Raw genomic sequence first — 20,179 nt, 5'->3', positions numbered from 1 at the left:
AATATTTACATGTATATATATTTATATATAATTTATATTATATATAAATACATAGTTTTGTTAAATATATACATGCATGTGTGTGTATTTATATATACATAAGTATACACAGTACACACATACATTATGTAAACAAAAACTCATTTTGGATGTGATTAATCATTTGACAGCACTAAACTGCATCGCTACCATAAAAATACTGCATAACTGCATTAAAAACTGATCATATTTAAGCACATATTCAGAACAAAATTTCATCTTTATTTGCATCTCATTTAATTACACACCATTCAATACACATAAACAGGTTTATCTGTGCAGTTCTTTCACTCTTGATAGAAATTGCACTTGTGTAATTTACATATAGTTGGCAACAATTCAATATCTACAATCATTGTTGTATAAAAAAGAAAAAAAATAAACATCAGCACAAACATAGAAAAGTTAGACGTATTTGTTCAAACACACCCAGAAATTTACATTCAAGCATGACAATCAACATCAAGCCAAATTAAATTAAGATTTTGTTGGTAATGGGATCAATGACTAATTAAATCATAGAAACATAATTCTCCCACTTATTAACATTTGCCCTGTATGAATGATCAATCTGGCACAGTATGATATGAAATATAAATAAAAACATGAATCCTCCATTAAATTTTATTAGGGTGCTTGTTGCTTTTCTTTTTTTAAATCATGAGCAAAGCCCCACATACCCTCATGTTCTCCATCCAAATCCTTATTTTCAACTTTTAGAGGGTAGAACAAAGAGCGACTCAATGATTCATAAACTTCTCAGAGATAAAGCAGTACTTGCAGAGTGTTCTGCTGGTTTTTCTCTGTAACAAGATCAAAGCCTCATCCTGTTGTGCAGGAAACATACTGCGGTGCTCCAATGCATCTAGTCATATACACAAACTAAGAGACCAAGAAAGAAGCAATATGCATGTTCCCAAATACTCATCGATGTTTTAACAGAGTTTTATGGAAGAGAAGATGTGGGATGCAGATATACAGCATACTTTCCACCTTGGCTGATACCTAGATATTTTGCTGAGATTTTTCATTAATTTCCTGAATTGTAAATAACATTTAAATATGTCAACTACATGAAGTAATGACAGCACTGTTTATCTGGGATGCCTGAGAGTGGAGGGGGAATAAATCTTTTCATTGGATGGATGTTAAAACAAAAATACAATTTTTAAAAATAAACAAAACAGGTACAACATTTTCAACGAGTGCACATTAAGACAAAAAGAATATCAGACACACTTATTAAACACTATCATGTGTGTGCAGAGTTATTATTAATGTTTCACCATACCCCCGAATGTCAAACAGAAGAGAAATGAGAAGGCAGTACATAAGCATGAGCATGAGTTTTACCTGCTATGTATCAAATGCGTCACCTTTATAAGTAATGTGCAATGGTAGTGAGAAATTGCTTAATGTAAATATCTACATTTAGTATGTTCGAAACCTCTTTGACAATAAATATCTCACAGGCTGAGATGTTTAATGCTACTGTAAGAATTGGTTACACATACTTGCATGAAATACCTTAATTGGATGAATAACAGCAAAATGTAAAATATTTGGGTCATTTTGCTTGCTGTATGACAGCAGTCTGTTATCCATTACAAACTTATAATGAAGCCAATGAGCAGACCAGATTCTTAAATGAAACAATTGAAACTTTGACCCGGGTCCACAGAAAAAAGGGGAACAAAATTCCATTTACACTATAAAATTGTCATCCTCACAACTGCAGCGACCATGCAACCTCTAATCTAAAAAGGCACAGTGTTTCATAATCCTGTTGAGATGGATTCTAGCTGTTCGATTTCCATTATAAAGGGTAGAGGACCAGTATTATACAGACCCAGAAAACTAAGCAGGCTGGTTGAGAGCAGTGGTTAGCTGCATAACTACGGTGCAAAACGCTTGCCCGTTTTCTACTGGGCATTAAAGTGCATCCCGCTGTGGTTCTCGGGGGTTTCGATGGTTTGGACAATAATGCTGCTGACCGTTGAGCGCCCTCTACCGGCCCTGCAGGCAGTGGACAGAATCAGAGGATGAGAAGATCTTAAAGTTTATTGGTGTATAGCGTATCCTCGTCACTTTCGCTCTCATCTTGAAATTCGCTCAGGAGAGACTTTTTGGAGCCCATAGACATGAGGCGGATCTCATCATCATAGTCGTCCCGGTGCTGCCGTAGCCGATGGAATCCGTCCTTTTGTCTGTTGGACTTGGCTGAGCAGACGCACCAGATGATGAAGGCTGTCACAACCAGGGCTGTCATTGCAGCAGCTGGGGGATTGAGTAACGAAAAAGACAGCCATTGAAAATTTGCATATTAATGTAGTATTTTAAAAAATGCTTGGTGAGTACTGCATTGACAATCAAAATAGAGAACTTTAGCTTTGGCAAAACTAGCCTTTGATCTACCTACCTGCACTTGCCACCACTAATTCTCTTGGAAGGCCAAATATATCATTCTCCATGTCAAACTCAATAATAATGGAACTTGCTGCTTCAAATGGTGACACAGACACCTGAAAAGACCAACAGGAACAGTGAAAAAAAAAATGTATGCATAGATAGCATTTCTCATTTAAAATGTATGGTATATTATTAGACAATCAAATGCAACTATTTTCCTTATTATACAGTTTGGATAAATTAAACTAAATGTTCTGTATTGCAAATATATGTAAAATAATAAAATAAAATGCATGGTATAATATTAGTAGGGTTGTCGATTTAATGCGTTTACTTAATTAGTTATAGGTAAAAATAATGTATTTAACGCACATGCCCCACCTCAGACCTACGTAGTTCATCTTACATTTCATACAGTTGATTGGTGATGAACATGATGCAGGGCAACAACTCATTGTGTGATGTAGCCTATAGAATGCAGTTAGAATGCCCCTAAAATTCAACATATCAGGGCAAAAATGCTCCTGTTTGAGTTGTCGTCTCATATTTATATGATAGATTTAAGCAATATTACACGAGTAATGAGCGCAATATCACACAAGTGCTGTTTTTGTCTTGAATAGCACGAGTGCAATGGTGATAATACAGTTCAATAAATAAGAAGTTAATATTGTTTTATATTTTAGACACAATATTGTCGTCTTTTGCTAAATTTTGTTGTAATAAACAAATTGTAAATAAACAATTCAACTAATTTCAATTAAATCTCCATTAACATATTGCATTGTATATTATAGCATTTGGTTAATTTAAACTAAATATTCTGTATTATAAATATAAAAAAAAAAGACAAAAGGCAAAACAAAACAAAAAACACAAAACAAAACAAACTCACCTTCTGGGATTGCTGCTGGTAGCCGACAGCCACCGCTTCAATGTTATGTAAACCAGGGGCCAGAAGAGCATGGAAATATCCTCCCTCACTGGTGAAGACTCGAACCCCACCATTCAATACTATTATAGCACCCACGATGGGCTTACCGTTCTTATCCTTCACCACTCCACGAACCCCTTTGTGTACCTAGAACAGAAGAACCAGCTTCAGCAAAGACGAGCTGAGATTCAGTGAAGGGTGATGAATGGAGAGGCAGAGGACATCAGACTGACCTCAACCAGCATGCTCAAAAGAGACTTCCTGTTCTCGGCCCAAAGCGTGGGCAGCATGTCAGCTGGTGGGAACAGGCAGCAGCTGGTGTAGACAGTGATCTCGGGACAGTGACCAAAGTCCACACTGAAATCCTACAATATGGAGAGAAAGTAATTAGGGATTCAGGGAAATTACTGAGATGAATAAAAGGTTTTAAAAATGACTGTCAAGTAGTTAGAAATTACCCAAAAATTAGTTACTGGTCTGTTCTGATTGAATTTCAGAGAGCAGTGAAAAAAGCAATGCTTAATGCAAATAATTAATTTAGAATAGCAAAACACTTCCCATATCTTTTGTTCTTGACCAATCAAACTGTATGGTATTTTTGGCACAAATTCATTAGTCACTTGACAGAAGCTAGCCAAATTAGACCGATAGTTTAATTTTGTTCAGAATTTAAACAACCTGTCTACCATTCAAAAGCGTAGGATCAGTACGATTTTTTTATAAAACACATTTTTGCAATAAATACATTTATAATGTAACAAAAGATTAAAATGTTCAAATAAATTCTGTTCTTTTGAAATGTATATTCAAAGAATCCTAAAATAAAAACATTATTGTGATTTCCACAAAAATATTAAACAGCACATCTGTTTTTCACACTGATAATAATAAGAAATTTTTCTTGAGGACCAAATCGGCATATCAGAATTATTTCTGAAGGATCATGTGACACTGAAGACTGGAGTAATGATGCTAAAAATTCAGCTTTGCCATCACAGGAATAAATTACATATTCAAATATTTTGGAATAGAAAACATTTATTTAGAATTGCGATAATATTTCATCATAATACAGTTTTTACTGTATTTTGATCAAATAAATGCAGCATTATATAACAGCTGATAATAATATAAACACATTTTAATGTAAATATTTTAAAGGACTTTTTATTTTGTATAATCCACAGTTTTAGTGCATTGCTGGGATCTGAAGCAAAACCAGCTGATAAGCGATATTAATGCGTGTCAGGGCCACTATGAGGGGATTTCAGTGACCTGTTCTGACCTGTGTTAGAGTTCAGTTTGTAAATTACCTTCATGCTTCCCATGTGACTGTGCCACTCTGCTGCTCGAAGGACACCATCAGGGATGCTGCCCACTGGGGGAAACAGAGAGAAAGACAGTATTTAAATAATTCATAACATCAACCTAAAAATGGTTCGTCTACCTATAAATTTAACAGAGTAGAGGCTCTCTGAAAGCATGCTAAGCATTTTCTCGTTACTGAAAAGATAAACCGTTGTTTAAAAAACTTGAAAGCATGAATGGAAATCAGCATACTCTGGCTGCTGTTTGGACATCCAGTATTGCCCAAGTGCATTGTAGGATGGTGGTTTGCATACACAGTAGCCAAATATCTCAGCGTATCATCATTTTCAACTGTGAGAAGCAAAGGGGGGAAAAAAAACAAATAAATGAATCAGGACACAGATGCAACAAATGTATAATTTCATAAAGCAGAGGATGAGTCAAAACATACCAGATTGCACTGGTTTGTCATATGGGTAAGTGACCAAAACGGAGCCTCCATCCAGAGCCACAGAGAGAGTGAAGCCCCTTTCCTGTATCAGATCCATCACAGCACGTGTCTCTGGCTGTGGCTCTGCAGTACGCTGAGATGCATTACCTACACAATGACACATAAACAGTCAGCAGTCTTGTAGACTAAGCAGTGGACTGTTGTCATTGACACACACATTAGTGAAATATAAGGTAAGGTATAATTTGAACGCCATCCCACCGAAGAAGTCACTGTCAAGGTCCTTGCCGTGAACATTGGTCATGCCAACAGTGGAGGTGCAGTCTTTGTCTTTCGCCAGCTCACGTCCATCTGGGTTGATGCTGGGCAGGATAACAATTCTGGTCTCATTAATGAGCTAAAGACAGGAGAGAGAATGAGAGAGAGAGCATGTGAGGTACAGATTAATGCTCATGTACTTGCATTCAAAGGATAATTCTGTTTGGTTTCAAAAAAATTGACTTGACTGTGGTAATCAATGCCACCAATGCTGTCGGTTAGCACAGAAAATGATTTTGACTTTGGGGTGAAATCCACGTAAAATGGGACTTACAATGGAAGTATGCGCTGCATACGTGTTTTTTTGTTTTGTATCATATCTGATACATCAGGCTTTTATGGCTCATACAGTATGATATATTGAGAATATGGAGCTCATACTCAAGGAGGGAAAAAACAATTTTATTCAGAAGCCCAAAATTGAGTAAAATATACAGTTTATGTTGCCAAAAATTAAGATGAAATTCTGATAGCATGTGTTGTAAATTAATTAGATCTTTAAAACAGTATAGCAGACTACCATGACTTGAAAAATTTTAAAATTTTATTAAAAGGCCTTTTACTTGATAAAAAGTTTGATCAACCAGACAATAGAAGGCATGTAGTTTTGATCATGTTAATTTAGAGGCCTTTTGAGATTTGTGTATCGAACATGATACAGCAAGTTTTATAGGGTTAATTTTTATAGATAGTTTAACTTGTATTTAACCCAAAACATCATGTTCTGCAATGGTTCCTTTTTATGCCCAGTGGAACTGAGGTGATCATTTAAATGGCTTTCTTCATCCTGGGCTGCATTTCCCAAAAGCGCCCGTTGAATTGTGTTGGTTGCGACAGAACTTGCGACTATAGTTGGCTTTGAGAAACGCACCCCTGGTTGGGATCCTCTGATCATACTGTTACAATAAAGGGGGTTACTTTTGCACAAGAAAACCAACTCACCTTGGTGATGGCTGCGTTCTTGCCATAGTTAATACAGAGACTGGCAGCAAACTCCAGAAGCAGCTCTGTGCCCACTGGGGCATTACCATGGATTCCTGCCACAAACCGGATCTTGGGCTTAGATGGTTCTTGGACTTTAGGGTTGTTGGAGATCTCCAGAGCCCAGATAGTTCTGAACTCCACACTCTGACCAAGACTTCATAGGGGGAAAAAAATATTTATCACATCACTGTGTCTTACTTTACATATTGTTTTACTTCAGTAACATATCTTAATCTATTATAAACTGACACAAACTGTTACAAACCAAATGCTGAAATTACGATTCGACCTACAGTACTGTTCAAAAGTATGGGGTTAGTAATAAGAAGTCATCAAGGATGCAGTTATTTGATCAAAAGTAATACTGTGATATATTTTTACAATTTAAAAGAACTGTTTTCTATTTTAATATATTTTAAAATGTAATTTGTTCATGTGATGGCAAAGTCATCAAAATCATTACTCTAGTCTTCAGTGTCACATAATCCTTCAGAAAACATTCTAATATGCTGATTGGGTGCTTAAGAAACATTTTTTATTAATATCAATGATAAAAAAACAGTTGTGCTGCTTAATATTTTTGTAAAAACCATTATGCATTTTTTCAGGATTTTTTGAAAAGCATTTCTTTGAAAAATGTTTTTTCTGTCACTTTTTATCTATGAAATGCATCCTTGCTGAATAAAAGTATTAATTTCTTTCACAAAAAAAATAAAAATAATTACTGAGCCCTAAACTTTTGAACTTTTTACCTCTTCTCTGGTAATTTAAACTTTGTGACCATAAACTTGGTTCAGCACAAACTATAATTTTCAAAAATAACTTCTGGGACTAAGCTACAGCGAGACAAATAACACAGTTCACACAGTAACTTTATTGTGTACTGAACGCAGAGGCATTAATCTCTCTCATTCCGAAATTTATTTTTGCCCTTAAGGGTTTATGGTCACAGAAACACACAGGATTTGGTTCAGACTTGTCTGCAGAGATCAGATAAACTGACTCATGCTTTTGTTCAATTTAACAGGTGTTCTCGGAGGGAAAGGCTTGGCACACATGTGTGAACAGCTCTCCAGAGAACTTCTGTGTTTAAGGTCCCTCATGATCACAGAGTTTGTAAACACTGAATCCAACGTGTCAAACATTTGTGAGATGCATTTTGAGAGCTCTACCTGTGGAGCGAGGTAATCTCCGGGAAGTTCAGGGTGAGGCCGCGCAGGAACTCAGAAACTTCGCTGTACCGTCGATAACGGAAGCTGCTCTGGGTGGGAGTGTCCCTGATCAGCTTGTCCAGACCGGATTCTCCTGACAGCTGCTTGATGAGGCTCTGGAACTCCTTCACACTGGGATCCAGAATTGGGGTTGTGTCTTCAGTCGTTTGTCCATTTGTGTAACTGTGAATCCGGGTCAATGTGAAATTAACAATCTCCACTCCTTCCTTAGGCACATTGACATGGGTACTAACTGAGGAGTAGCTAAAAAGATGGAAGAGAAAGTGTCAGTAATTTAGTCTTATGTACAAAGAATAAAATAAAATAAATACCCGTAATGCTAAATAACTCAATAGGGCTGTTAAATAAAAATAAAATAAATAAATTAAAATATAGATAAATACATACAAAGATTATTTATCTAAACTAATTGTACATACTTGTATTTGCTGAGAAAGTCTCCATATATTAAAATAATTCAAAGCTTTTGCACTATTGTTGCAGATAGGTAAAGCATTTAATGTACATTGCAAAAAGTGGCTTAATTATATATATACACATATAACATATATTATATATATATATATATATATACACATATAACATATATTATATATATATATATATATATATATATATATATATATATATATATACACACACATACACATGTACTAAACAAAAGCAGATCACAACCTATTTAAAGGCCTCTGTAAGCTTCCATATGTTGAAAAAAAATTAAATTTTAGCGTTACATTTTAGGCCACTATTAGTGCAGAAATTTCATGAAAGTACCCTTGGGCAGAGACATTCACAAGGTATTTTCCCGGGATGAGTAAGCGCCAGTAGTCTCCTGCAATGTTGGATGTGATGGAGTGATTGATTGTGTCCACAGTGATGGTCGCATTGGGGATGCCAGATCCATCTTTGCCGTCAATCACCATTCCTTTTATCCCACGGTGAACCTGGATATCCAACAAATAATTTTATATGGTATGTAGCAGGACAGAGGTGGAAAAAAAGGAATGAGAAAGGAACAGCCAGACTGACCTGATGGATGAACTGCAGAAGTGATTTGCGGTTTTGTTCCCAGTACTTCGGCAGGTCTGCTGCTGGTGGGTATTTGTAACAGCCCAGTTCAATGGTCACCTCAAAGCAGTTAGTGTTGATGTAGTTCCAATCCTGCATCCCTCCTGAGGGAAAAGCACATTATGTAGATTTATAGTTTATATTTACTTCTTATTAAAGCACTTTTTAATTTTGTACACCTTTTTTCTGGATATTATTTTAAGATGTCAATATTAACAAAAGGCTGTCTGTCCATTTGTCAAGTGTCTGTCAGTATGTCAACATTCAAAGTTTTGTCTTGAAATTTCCTTTTCTAGTTATTTTTTTCCCCACAAGCTAGTGCTTACCGTGGACGTTGTACCATGCAGCACCATTGGTGATGCCATCTTGAAAATATTCATTGTACGAATTTAGCTCCTTACAGGGGTGACCATCATGCATTTGAGAGTTTTCCTGAAAAAAAAAAAAAAAAAAAAACAATGAGAATGTTTTACTGGCTATTGATTTAATGTTTAATGATTAAATATGCTTAAAGTCATTTGTTTTTACAGAAAACAGAAAGCCAGATATTCACCTGAGAGTAAGCGAGAGCCAACATCCTGAATACAGCATCATCTGAGGACTTGCTGTATCTGACAACATCCTCTAGATTATCGTCAAATGGATAGTTCACCACCAAAGAGCCTGATAGAGATTTATCTAGAGGTTATCTGCCTGTGTTTAGCACGTTTCTAATCAAACAGAACCATTATAAATTAGGACCTACCTCCATGAAGGTTGGCAGACAACACAAACGGGTGGCTCTTTGCCCAGTTCATAACAGCAATGGTCTCTGGCTGTCTGGGATCTGTGACAAGGTTGAACCGGTCAGGAAAGTTACGGTTCAGGTCATAGTTGTTACTGTTGTTACGTCCCTGGATGCCATTGTTATCTCCTGCACAAAAGACAATGTTTTCATTACGTTGCCATCTTCCTGCAGTTATAATATTGCTCCAACACAGGCAGAAAAAATTAAATAATAATGAAAATAAAAAATGTTGTCTCATTTTTTTATTTTCTTTGTCTATTTTAAGTACAGTATTTTGGACAACCAATGTTGATTTTAAATGTGCTTTAAAAATAAAATGAATTGAATATTAATAATAATAATAATAATAATAATAAATTATTATTATTATTATTATTATTATTGAAACATGGCTGCCATTATGTTCCAGTAGTTATGATGTTGCTTCCACAGACAGAAAATAAATAATGAATATAAAAAATACATACATGTATTACTATTATTGTAATTAATAATAACTAACAATAACAATAAATTATTATTATTTATATTATTACTAAAACATGCCATTATGTTCCCATAGTAATGTTGCTCCCACACAGACAGAAATGTTTTTTTTAATAATATTAAAAAATAATAATACATTTATTATTAATATTATTATTAAAAACATGTTGCCATTATATTGTCATTATGTTGCTTATACAAAGACAGAAACAAATAATAATAAAATACATTTATTATTATTTATGTTTTATGTCTGTGTGGGAGAAACATTATATAAATAATAATAAAAAAATGATAATTTATTTATTATTATTCTTGATTATTATTTCATGTTATTATTTAACAGTTTGAGGCTAACTACACCATATTGCCAAAAGTTTTGGGACGCCTGCCTTTACGTGCATATGAACTTTAATGACATCCCATTCTTAATCCGTAGGGTTTAATATGGAGTTGGCCCACCCTTTGCAGCTATAACAGCTTCAGCTCTTCTGGGAAGGCTTTCCACAAGGTTTAGGAGTGTGTTTATGGGAATTTTTGACCATTCTTCTAGAAGCACATTTGTGAGGTCAGGCAGTGATGCTGGCGAGAAGGCCTGGCTCGCAGTCTCCACTCTAATTCATCCCAAATGTGTTCTATCGGGTTGAGGTCAGGACTCTGTGCAGGCCAGTCAAGTTCCTCCACACCAAACTCGCTCATCCATGTCTTTATGGACCTTGCTTTGTGCACTGGTGCGCAGTCATGTTGGAACAGGAAGGGGTCATCCCCAAACTGTTCCCACAAAGTTGGGAGCATGAAATTGTCCAAAATGTCTTGGTATGCTGAAGCATTAAGATGCCAAGCCCAACCCCTGAAAAACAACCCCACACCATAATCCACCCTCCACCAAACTTGGCACACTTGGCACAATGCAGTCAGGCAAGTACCGTTCTCCTGGCAACCGCCAAACCCAGACGGATTGCCAGACAGAGAAGCGTGATTCGTCACTCCAGAGAACATGTCTCCACTGCTCTAGAGTCCAGTGGCGGCGTGCTTTACATCACTGCATCCGACGCTTTGCACTGCACTTGGTGATGTAAGGCTTGGATGCAGCTGCTCGGCCATGGAAACCCATTCCATGAAGCTCTCTACACACTGTTCTTGAGCTAATCTGAAGGCCACAAAGTTTGGAGGTCTGTAGCTATTGACTCTTTAGAAAGTTGGCGACTTCTGCGCACTGTGCACCTCAGCATGCGCTGACCCCGCGCTTCATGGCTGAGTTGCTGTTGTTCCCAATTGCTTCCACTTTGTTATGATACCACTAACAGTTGACCGTGGAATATTTAGTAGTGAAGAAATTTCACGAATGGCAACCTATCACGGTACCACGCTTGAATTCACTGAGCTCCTGAGAGCGACCCATTCTTTCACAAATGTTTGTAGAAGCAGTCTGCATGCCTAGGTGCTTGATTTTATATATACCTGTGGCCATGGAAGTGATTGGAATACCTGAATTCAATGATTTGGAGGGGTGTCCCAATACGTTTGGCAATATGGTGTATTTCTATATATTATAATATTGGTAAAAATAGAATGATGAACAAAGAGAGATCATTCTAACATTTAACAGAAAGTACATCATAATACAGATGAAAATGTTGACAAGAGTTGACAAGACCTTACCCTCTTGGGATATTTCGTATCCATCTGGGTTCATTGAAGGCATGATGTGGATACGCGTGGAGTTGACGAGCCTGGTGACCTCAGGGTCAGTGCCATAGTTGCGACACAGGTACTCGATGAGGTTGAGGAGCAATTCACGACCAACCACCTCATTGCCGTGCATGTTACCAATATACTTAAACTCCGGTTCACCTGGAAAGGAAAGACCGGGGTCAGTTCACTTTAGCAGCTGTTTGACTTCTAAAGATGTGTGGTAATTAAAATTACATAAAAATGGTTGGGAAGTACCTAACTCATGGACACCAGGATTGTTGGAGATCTCCATGACCCACAGGAGACGCCCCTGCACAGACTTTCCGATGGAATACAGCTGTGTAATGGAGCTGTACTCTGAGCTGAATTTCTGCAGCAACAGCTCCATGTCATTGTAGTGGTGATGGCGGAAGTCCTGGGGCTGGATCGTAACCTTGGAGCCCTGTGTTTCATCTGCTCCTGCTTCGCTGCTGCTGCTGCTGCTGTCTGTGCTGGCACTGTCCGCAGAGGTGTCAGTGGGGGACTCTGGGATTGAGGGGGTGTTCGGATTCTCATCGGTCTCAGCCAGAAGGGTGATGTTCAGCTCAGTTGCTTTTCCCTCATTCACCTCCACCCCAGACACGGACATGGGAATGTAGCTACATAAACACAAAGATTGACATAAAACACACAGAAAGAAAACTTAAACGTAAATAAGTCTCAGGGCATATTGTTAGTTAAAAATAAATAAATAAATAAATAAATAAAAGCTATTAGCAGGGCTGGGCATTGATACAGATTTTTCCATTTGATTCTGATTCACAAGCTCTTGATTCGATTCTATTTCAGTTCATTTGGGTATATTTCAGATATGCCCACTTTGCTTACATGTGAAAGAAATTCTTTCTCTGCTAATAATGTAAATTATACAAGGCAATGTTTCAATAAAAGTACTGACTTTCTAGGGTAATTTGTTTTGGCTACACTGGTTGCAATGAATGATTTTGATTTGCAAAAGAAAAAAAAAAAAAGAAAAAAAAATCAGCTCATAAGAGTCATTTGTTCATGATTTTGACTACATAGACCTTAGTCAGGGCAGCAGCATATTTTATTTTTGGACCGGAATGAAAACGAGGCTGTGAGTACAGCGTGTTCAAAGGATTATACTGTTGTTTAATAACATACCAACTGTCCAGCTGACAAAACATCTTTCTGAAAAAAACTTTCAGTAAACAAAAACTGTTGTGAAAATTACGTGATCTAGAGCCTTTATACTGTGCAAGCCTGTAAATTTATCCCTCACAGCCTCGTTTTCATTCGTGTTAAATTCAATTTGGCGTCTAACCTGACTAAGGTATATTGGTCATGCTATGTTTGATTCACTAAAAACCACTAGTTCATAAGAGTCATTTGAGTGTGAATCTGACTAAACTGGTCATGTTGTAGGTTTTTGATTCACTAAAAAGAACCGGTTAATAGTCATTTGTTTTTGAATTAGACTACAATGGTTGCGTTGTAATTATTATAACTTTTAATATTCATTTTATAAATAAACAACAGGGCCCAAACTATGTAGTTCAGCAGAAAGCAATGATATCTGCAAGATGGGCAACACTGTACAAATACATTTTTAAACAGCCAGTCAAAAATGCCAGAGAGTAAAATATCTTTTTAAAGATATCAATATTGGGTTGTATATCACAAAAGAATGGAAATTCAATAATTTTACCCAGCTCTAGCTATTGGATGTATGAAGCCCACTGATTAAGGGATTTTCCTCAGAATATTGAATGCATATGTACAGTTTTCTTCATAAATATCCACTCCACATATTCCATACCTACCCAGGGGCTACAGCTGTGATTTTGTAGGTGCCGGGCAGCAGCAGGCGATAGTAGTCACCAAAGCGTGCAGTGCTCACGTTGTGGTTGATGCCTGCAACCATTATCACAGCATCTGCTATAGGGGCTTCATTCCAGGCTGCTCTTACAAAGCCACGCACCCCGATATGAATCTGCACACAGAAGGCAGAAACTCTAAAAACTAAGCCACACTGACATTCTTGTAGGGCTCATTAAAAACTCGCCATGGGTGTCGTTGTTTGCACATCAACTTCTCCTACCTTCTCCATGTAGGCCAGCAGGGCCTCCCGATTGTTGTCCCATTCTGTTTTGAGTTGAGATGAGGGTGGGTACTTGCAGCAGCTGAGCTCCATAGTGATTTCCAAACAGTTCCCCTTCAGGTAATTGTAATCCTGCATACCCCCTAATAAAAAGTAAGGACAAACTGTGTACCAAAGGCATGGGATGAATTGACATAGTGGGATTGTCGCTGCTTAAACTGTAAGCGTCTGCAAACACGAGGAACATCTCAATACAAAGAGTCTTTCAAAAGTTGTGATGTCAAGAATGTTTGACCAGTTGCTAATGTTAGGAGCATGTAATAAATGTAGAGGGATAGGAAATCATTGTAAGGTAACCTACTTTTATATCCTTGAAAAAAAACAAAAAAAACCCAACCCATTTTAAGACTGATTTCAGAGAATAAAGAGCTGACAGATATGGGTTAGAACATACTGTCATCTAAAGTTTGATGACTCCCTCACATCCCAAACCTATGTGTGCTTATTTTTATTTTTATTTTTATAATATTATATATATTATTTATAATATTATATATATATTTTTTTTTCTTTCTTTTTTTCTTTCTTTTTTTACATGTTTTCGAAAGTCTTATTACAATTATAGTAGTGTACATTAGATTAAAAAAAAAATAATTAAAGTGACATATGAAGACCAAGTATGGTAACCCATACTCAGAATTTGTCCTTTGCATTTAACCCGTCCAAGAGCACACACATTAGGAGTAGTGAGTAGTGAACACACACACTGCAAACAGTGGACACACACACCCAGAGCAGTGGGCAGCCATTTGCTGCTCTCAGTCATTTCCTGCCGATATTGAGAATCGAACCTGCAACCTTCGGGTTACCAGTCTGACTCTCTAACCATTAAGCTAATAACCATTTAATGCAGATACATGGATGAATCCAAAAGATTCATGTACATTAAACAGTACTGTGGCACTGGCAACATAAAGGTTATGGGTTCAATTCCCAAGGATAAAACGTACAACATTTAAGCACTGTTGCTGTATGTAAAAGCATCTGCTAAATGTATAAATGTAAGCACAGACTCAGCCTATAAATTAAGACTCATTTCTACATGTATCACACGGCGCGAGGAGATGAGGACCAGAGGAAGCACATCATCTGTAATCTCTCACTAAAAGAGCAGATCAAACCATCAAAATTCAACAAAATCAGCTGGACACAGGACAAACTAACGGCAACTCAAGATGGCAATAAGCACTACGCAGATATATCCGCATGTGTCAGCTGAAAAGGTCTTGATTGTGAAAGACATGGACTTCTGCTCTTTGCAGAATTGACTTTCGCAGATGGTCAATACAAATGCAACAGTAAGAGGTAAAGCTGAGTTCATGCAATGTCATTTTAAAGTAAAAAGTCAGTTTACTTGCCAATCATGGCAACGCCCTGGGCAGCTATTTGCAGTCATGCAAATGCAATCTTTCAGTAAGATAACAACAAATGAAACTGTTTTAGCTCAAATCATCTTAAAACTGTATTTTTCGAGTTAGTCCGGCTACTTCATTCAGTCTAGAGCAAGCCTAACTTTAAGGCAATTGAATCTTGTAATTATAGGTGAGAGAGGTCAAATGTCTCTGCCCCATGTTTCCTGTTTTTAATGTGTGACACTGTATCCTATCAGTCTAGCACGTGTTTACAGAAGGTGTCAGAAGTCCAGTTCCTCTATTTGTCAGCATACATCCTTAATAACAGTTATTCTGACTTAAACAGTTACACAGAAAACAAACATATGTGAGGGCATCCTGATTAGTCACAGAAGAGAGATCCTGTTTTAGCACATGATTATTTGTAAAAAAAGATTAAGAAAAGAATACGGTTAATCTTTCTTATTAAAATGTGCCACAGATTGCAAGTAATATCCTTCACTTTGGGCTACTAAACTGCTGAAACCGACTGTAGACAGCGTATCAATGATGCCAGTGTCCTATGTTCGAAGAGCTTTCCCAGGGCTAACCTACGTTGCCCTAACCCTAACCCTGGGAACATAAGACCATTTGTCATGTGTTCATTATTTGCCATTTAAATCTGAGGAACATAAGACCCTGAGAAGAACATAGCAATGACTGCCTTGGAGTTTGTCATAAAATGATTGAATATTAACTTTAAAAACGCAGCTGGTGGTCTGTAGATCTTCAAACTGTGTTGGATACAATCTCAGAAACAAGATTCAGGTCATTGAACAGACTTTGAGACTGGTTTCTATGGTAAAATACCAGTTTCTAAGAAAAGAGGGGGGAAAAATCTTAGAGGAAAACTAATTTGCGGCATAATACACTCACATAACTCTTATGCAGTGTTGTTATTAAGTAAACCTATTAAAAATTGTTTTCATTTATTGAAATAAAGCTGAAATAAGAGAAAATATAAATATCAGATGATATTTAAACTTTCTTAAATTAAAAAATGTTGCCTTGTAAACTAACTGAAATAAAATAGGTTAATGTTAAAGTACTAAAATGACTAAATTACTAAAATAAAAATAAATTAAAGCTAAACAGAAATATAAAAAAAATTAGATGAAAATGACAAAAGCATTACTAAAACTTGAAAATGAAAAAGATAAAACCTAATTCAAAATATGAATAAATACTATAAACAATATTGCTCTTATGATCACTTTATGACTCAACCTCCCTGTCTAAGACAACAGTTAAACGTTATAAGGTCAACACACATCATACAACAAACAACTATAGATCAGGTGACATTTGCATGGGGATTATGCGGCGTATGGAATTTAATGCCAAAAAGGGCGTCATATTTAATTGTGGGATTTATTATGTTGTAATATCAGGTGGTTTTGATGGTCGGCAATTTGTGTCACCACCTCACATGATGACTTTAGGTGCAGACATTCGGGAGAGATAAGGGGTTCACACAGGAGGTTCTCCCTTCGTAAATAACACCAAACTGCTTCATAAAAGCTGAGGGAATCAAATCCATATGCAAGACGTTAGATTTAATCACCATTAGACTGGTTGAGCAAGTCTCAAGGTACATCGTGGATCTGACCTGCAAGCTTCAAGGAACATTGTGGATCAAATTTCTTTTGTTTGACAGTGATGGTTGAGAATACGGACTGCAGAGACTGAGGTTACAGACTTGTAAGGAAAGTAATCAGAGAACAGCAGAACAGTGCGCTTACAATCCAGGTTTTGGATTACTTGCTAGACTATTGTGTTTCTAATTAGTGCTGTTTGAGAACATTATAAATATTCCCAAAAAACAAAGAAATATAATTTCCAGCTTTCCTCAGTTTTAAACTTTCTTAAACAACAACGCAGCTACTATTAATGTCAATATTTGCAATATGTGACCAAATGGCACTGTGTACACAACTCATTATCAGCCTTCCCAATTGGAAATATGGAATGTTTTGAGTAAAGAAGGATGTGGGTGGAGCCAAATAAAGACTGTTCCAGTGAACTGAACACAGACTATGAGAAATTACCCCCCTACTTATGTTCTCTGAGGAGGGAGTAACAGAAATCATTCAAACCAGTCATTTTTTAAAACCACTAAAGTGAAGTTAATTACTCATGAAGCTCATACAACAAGCACATCTTCATCACTATGGAAACAAAGAGTTTTAAGCCCCTATGAAAAATTGCTTGACTGCTAGAAACTCAGCGGGTGAAATTCAGATAAAGAGAACAAAGGAAAGGGGAAAGATTCAAAGCATAATTAGGGGATAAGTGTTGGCAACATACCTGCCACATCATACCACTTTGCTCCATTTGTGATGCCATCCTTGAAGGTCTCACCTACGTTTTCTTCACAGTTCGGGTGGCCAGTTTTCATAACAGGGTTATTCTCTGCGTAAACCCGCGCCAAGTATCTGAAGAGATCATCATCGGGTGATCTGCTATAGGTGCCCTCCCCTTCATGGGTCGCAGAGTCATCATAAGGATAACTGGCCACCACTGTCCCACCATGCAGATTCCCAGAGAGCACGAATCTAGGAAAGAGAATATCAGAGGAGTTATAATTAACATCTACTTCACATACACTGGATTAAGACTTTACAGACATACAAAGTTTAATCATTATTATTTATGTATTATTCAGAAAAGTAAAATATTGTAGAGCTGAATTAGAACAAAATATATTTATAGAGATTGCACTACAAAAAAAATATATATATAAATATATATATATATATATTTTCTAATTCAGCTCTATAACATTTCATTTTTCTGAATAATAATTATTATTATTATTATTATTATTATTGTAACACTTTACGATAAGTTTTCATTTGTTAACACTGGCTAACTAAATTCGTTAACATGAACTGACAATGCAAAATATACTTCTAAGGAATTTATTAATCTTAGTTAATGTTAATTTTAACATTTACTAACAATACATTATTAATATCAAAAGTCTAATGTTATTTAATGGACTCGAGCTAACATGAACTAATAATGGACATCTGCATTTTTATTACTAACAATAACATTAAATACTGTAACATTGCTCATTTTAGTTAATGTATTGTAAAGTGTTACCATTACTATTATTGAGAAAAATGAAATATTGTAGAGCTGAGGTGAATTTGAAAAACGTATATTCATGAAGGTTTTAATAATTTGCACAGTTCTCAGATTCCTGCAAGCCCTTATGGAAAATCTAGCTTAAGATGGTAGTTGTGTTTTTGGAAAAGGGCAGCAGGTTTTTTCATGTGGTTTAAGATGGTCTTTAAGATGGTCTTTAAGATGGATTTTCTTGCAGTTCTGTCACAAAGTTAGGTTCAGTCTGTGAATGGTCTTACTTGTTCTCCAGGATCCACTTCATGACAGCAGCGCCTTCAGGTATGTCTTCTGCACTCACGTGTATCTCCTCAAACTGGTCTGGGAAACTTCTATTGAGGTCGAAGTTTTTAGCATTGTTCCGACCCTCATCTTTGCCCATACATTCCCCCTCCACAGACTTCTCAAATCCATCAGGGTTCATACTCGGCATGATATAAATATCGGTGCTGTCGACCAGCTCTGTGACCCGCTGTTCCTCTCCATATTTCTCCAGCAGATACTCCACCAAGTAGATTAGAACCTGTCGGGACACGGTCTCGTCTCCGTGCATGTTGCCCACGTACTTGAATTTGGGCTTTCCTGGTACATCAACAGTGGGGTCCTTGGTGATTCTCATTACCCAAAGCTCCCTGTTCTCAACTGATTTACCGATGCTGGTCAGATTTGCGATGTTTGCGTATTTCTGTGCGAGACTTTTAAGAAGGTCAGTAAGTTCGGTGTAATTGTAGTATTTGTTGTAAGTCTCTACATCCTGCTCGCCGAAAGGAGCTGAGTTGATGGAGCTGATATAAACAACAAGGAAAGATAAAACCAACAGCAGGCGTTTATGCGATGAACACAAGTTGTTTACCCTCTGTCCCGACATGTTTCCGAAGGCACCTTGACGTATACATGAAATTCTATAAATTTGTTCGCCCGGAGTCAGGTCCTTTCTTTAGCCTGACGTCGGGGTATTTTTAGTAGGAACTTCCTGCTAACGCTTTAACAAAGGGTGGAGTTTCCATGACAGCCGGAGCAGTTTCAAAATAAAAGTCACGACTATAAATCTCTGCCGTTCTGCTAAAAACGGGAACATATTGATGTCTGTATCTTAACCATTTTAACTACAAACTAATTGAAGTGTTTTTGAACATTGTCGTTGGTTTTTATTGATGGTCTATCAAGTGCACCAACCAATTGTCAGCTTGGAATAGTTTGTTATGTTTGTATAAAACAGATAATTGTGGAGTTATGAATATATTAAAGGCAACAACTGTGACTGTTCTCTTTCAAAAAAACTTGAGAGGCCATTTTAGATTAGTGCCATCTTTAAAATTCAATAAATAAATAATAATAAAAAAAAAAACTTTAATAAATTCTTTAAGACCTGAAACCCCTGCACTGTGCCCAACATTCAAGAAACAAGGCTAAACTTTAGCCTAGACCTTCGTGGATTAAAATATATAGCAGTTTTGAACTGGTACTAATGTAACTTAATTAAACTTACTTGTCAACATGTAAACTATCTTTCTTATTTTAATTTCTTCCCTTAACAACTGTCGTTTTTGTTGAAGAACAGACTTGTGGAATCTCAAAATCAATTCTGGGTTTTTTGGGTTTTTCTTTTTTTTTTCTGACATTTCTAGTTTTGATTAATAATAAAAAGTTTGAAAACAAGCAGCTGTGTCATCATTATGGCAGAAGTAGATAGAAATAGATGGGTAACTGAGGGACCTTGGAGTCAAAGTTGGTTTTAGGCTTCCTCTGGTACATCTGCTCTATTGTTTTCAAACTTTTTTTCAATA

The 20,179-nt window shown here is 36.6% G+C and overlaps 1 protein-coding gene across 1 annotated transcript; it reads right to left on the bottom strand.

The window, feature by feature from the left end:
- Positions 1-240: 240 nt before the first annotated feature.
- On the bottom strand, positions 241-19,369 carry cpda (carboxypeptidase D, a). The gene is made up of 21 exons (XM_051863648.1): positions 18,635-19,369; positions 17,571-17,818; positions 13,813-13,955; positions 13,535-13,704; positions 11,967-12,349; positions 11,679-11,870; positions 9,489-9,656; positions 9,297-9,406; positions 9,070-9,175; positions 8,705-8,847; positions 8,450-8,619; positions 7,616-7,918; positions 6,402-6,597; positions 5,403-5,538; positions 5,142-5,288; positions 4,943-5,041; positions 4,696-4,760; positions 3,616-3,747; positions 3,344-3,529; positions 2,459-2,561; positions 241-2,316 (listed from the first exon to the last, which is right to left on the bottom strand). Exons 1-21 carry the CDS (start codon positions 19,258-19,260, stop codon positions 2,093-2,095), a joined length of 4,050 nt encoding a protein of 1,349 aa, XP_051719608.1. The 5' UTR covers positions 19,261-19,369; the 3' UTR covers positions 241-2,092.
- Positions 19,370-20,179: the final 810 nt, after the last annotated feature.

The sequence above is a fragment of the Ctenopharyngodon idella genome, chromosome 15 (genome assembly GCF_019924925.1).
Source record: "Ctenopharyngodon idella isolate HZGC_01 chromosome 15, HZGC01, whole genome shotgun sequence".
Taxonomy (NCBI): Eukaryota; Metazoa; Chordata; class Actinopteri; order Cypriniformes; family Xenocyprididae; genus Ctenopharyngodon; species Ctenopharyngodon idella.
Note: the sequence above shows the minus strand (reverse complement) of the source record. Positions and strands in the feature narration are given on the sequence as shown.

Coding starts and splice junctions, on each gene's coding strand:
- cpda (XM_051863648.1), bottom strand. CDS start 19,260: ATGTCGGGACAGAGGGTAAACAACTTGTGTTCATCGCATAAACGCCTG. Junction 5,289..5,402: donor CCTTGACAGTGACTTCTTCG/GTGGGATGGCGT, acceptor GTCATTGTGTAG/GTAATGCATCTCAGCGTACT. Junction 5,042..5,141: donor TGACAAACCAGTGCAATCTG/GTATGTTTTGAC, acceptor TGCTTCTCACAG/TTGAAAATGATGATACGCTG.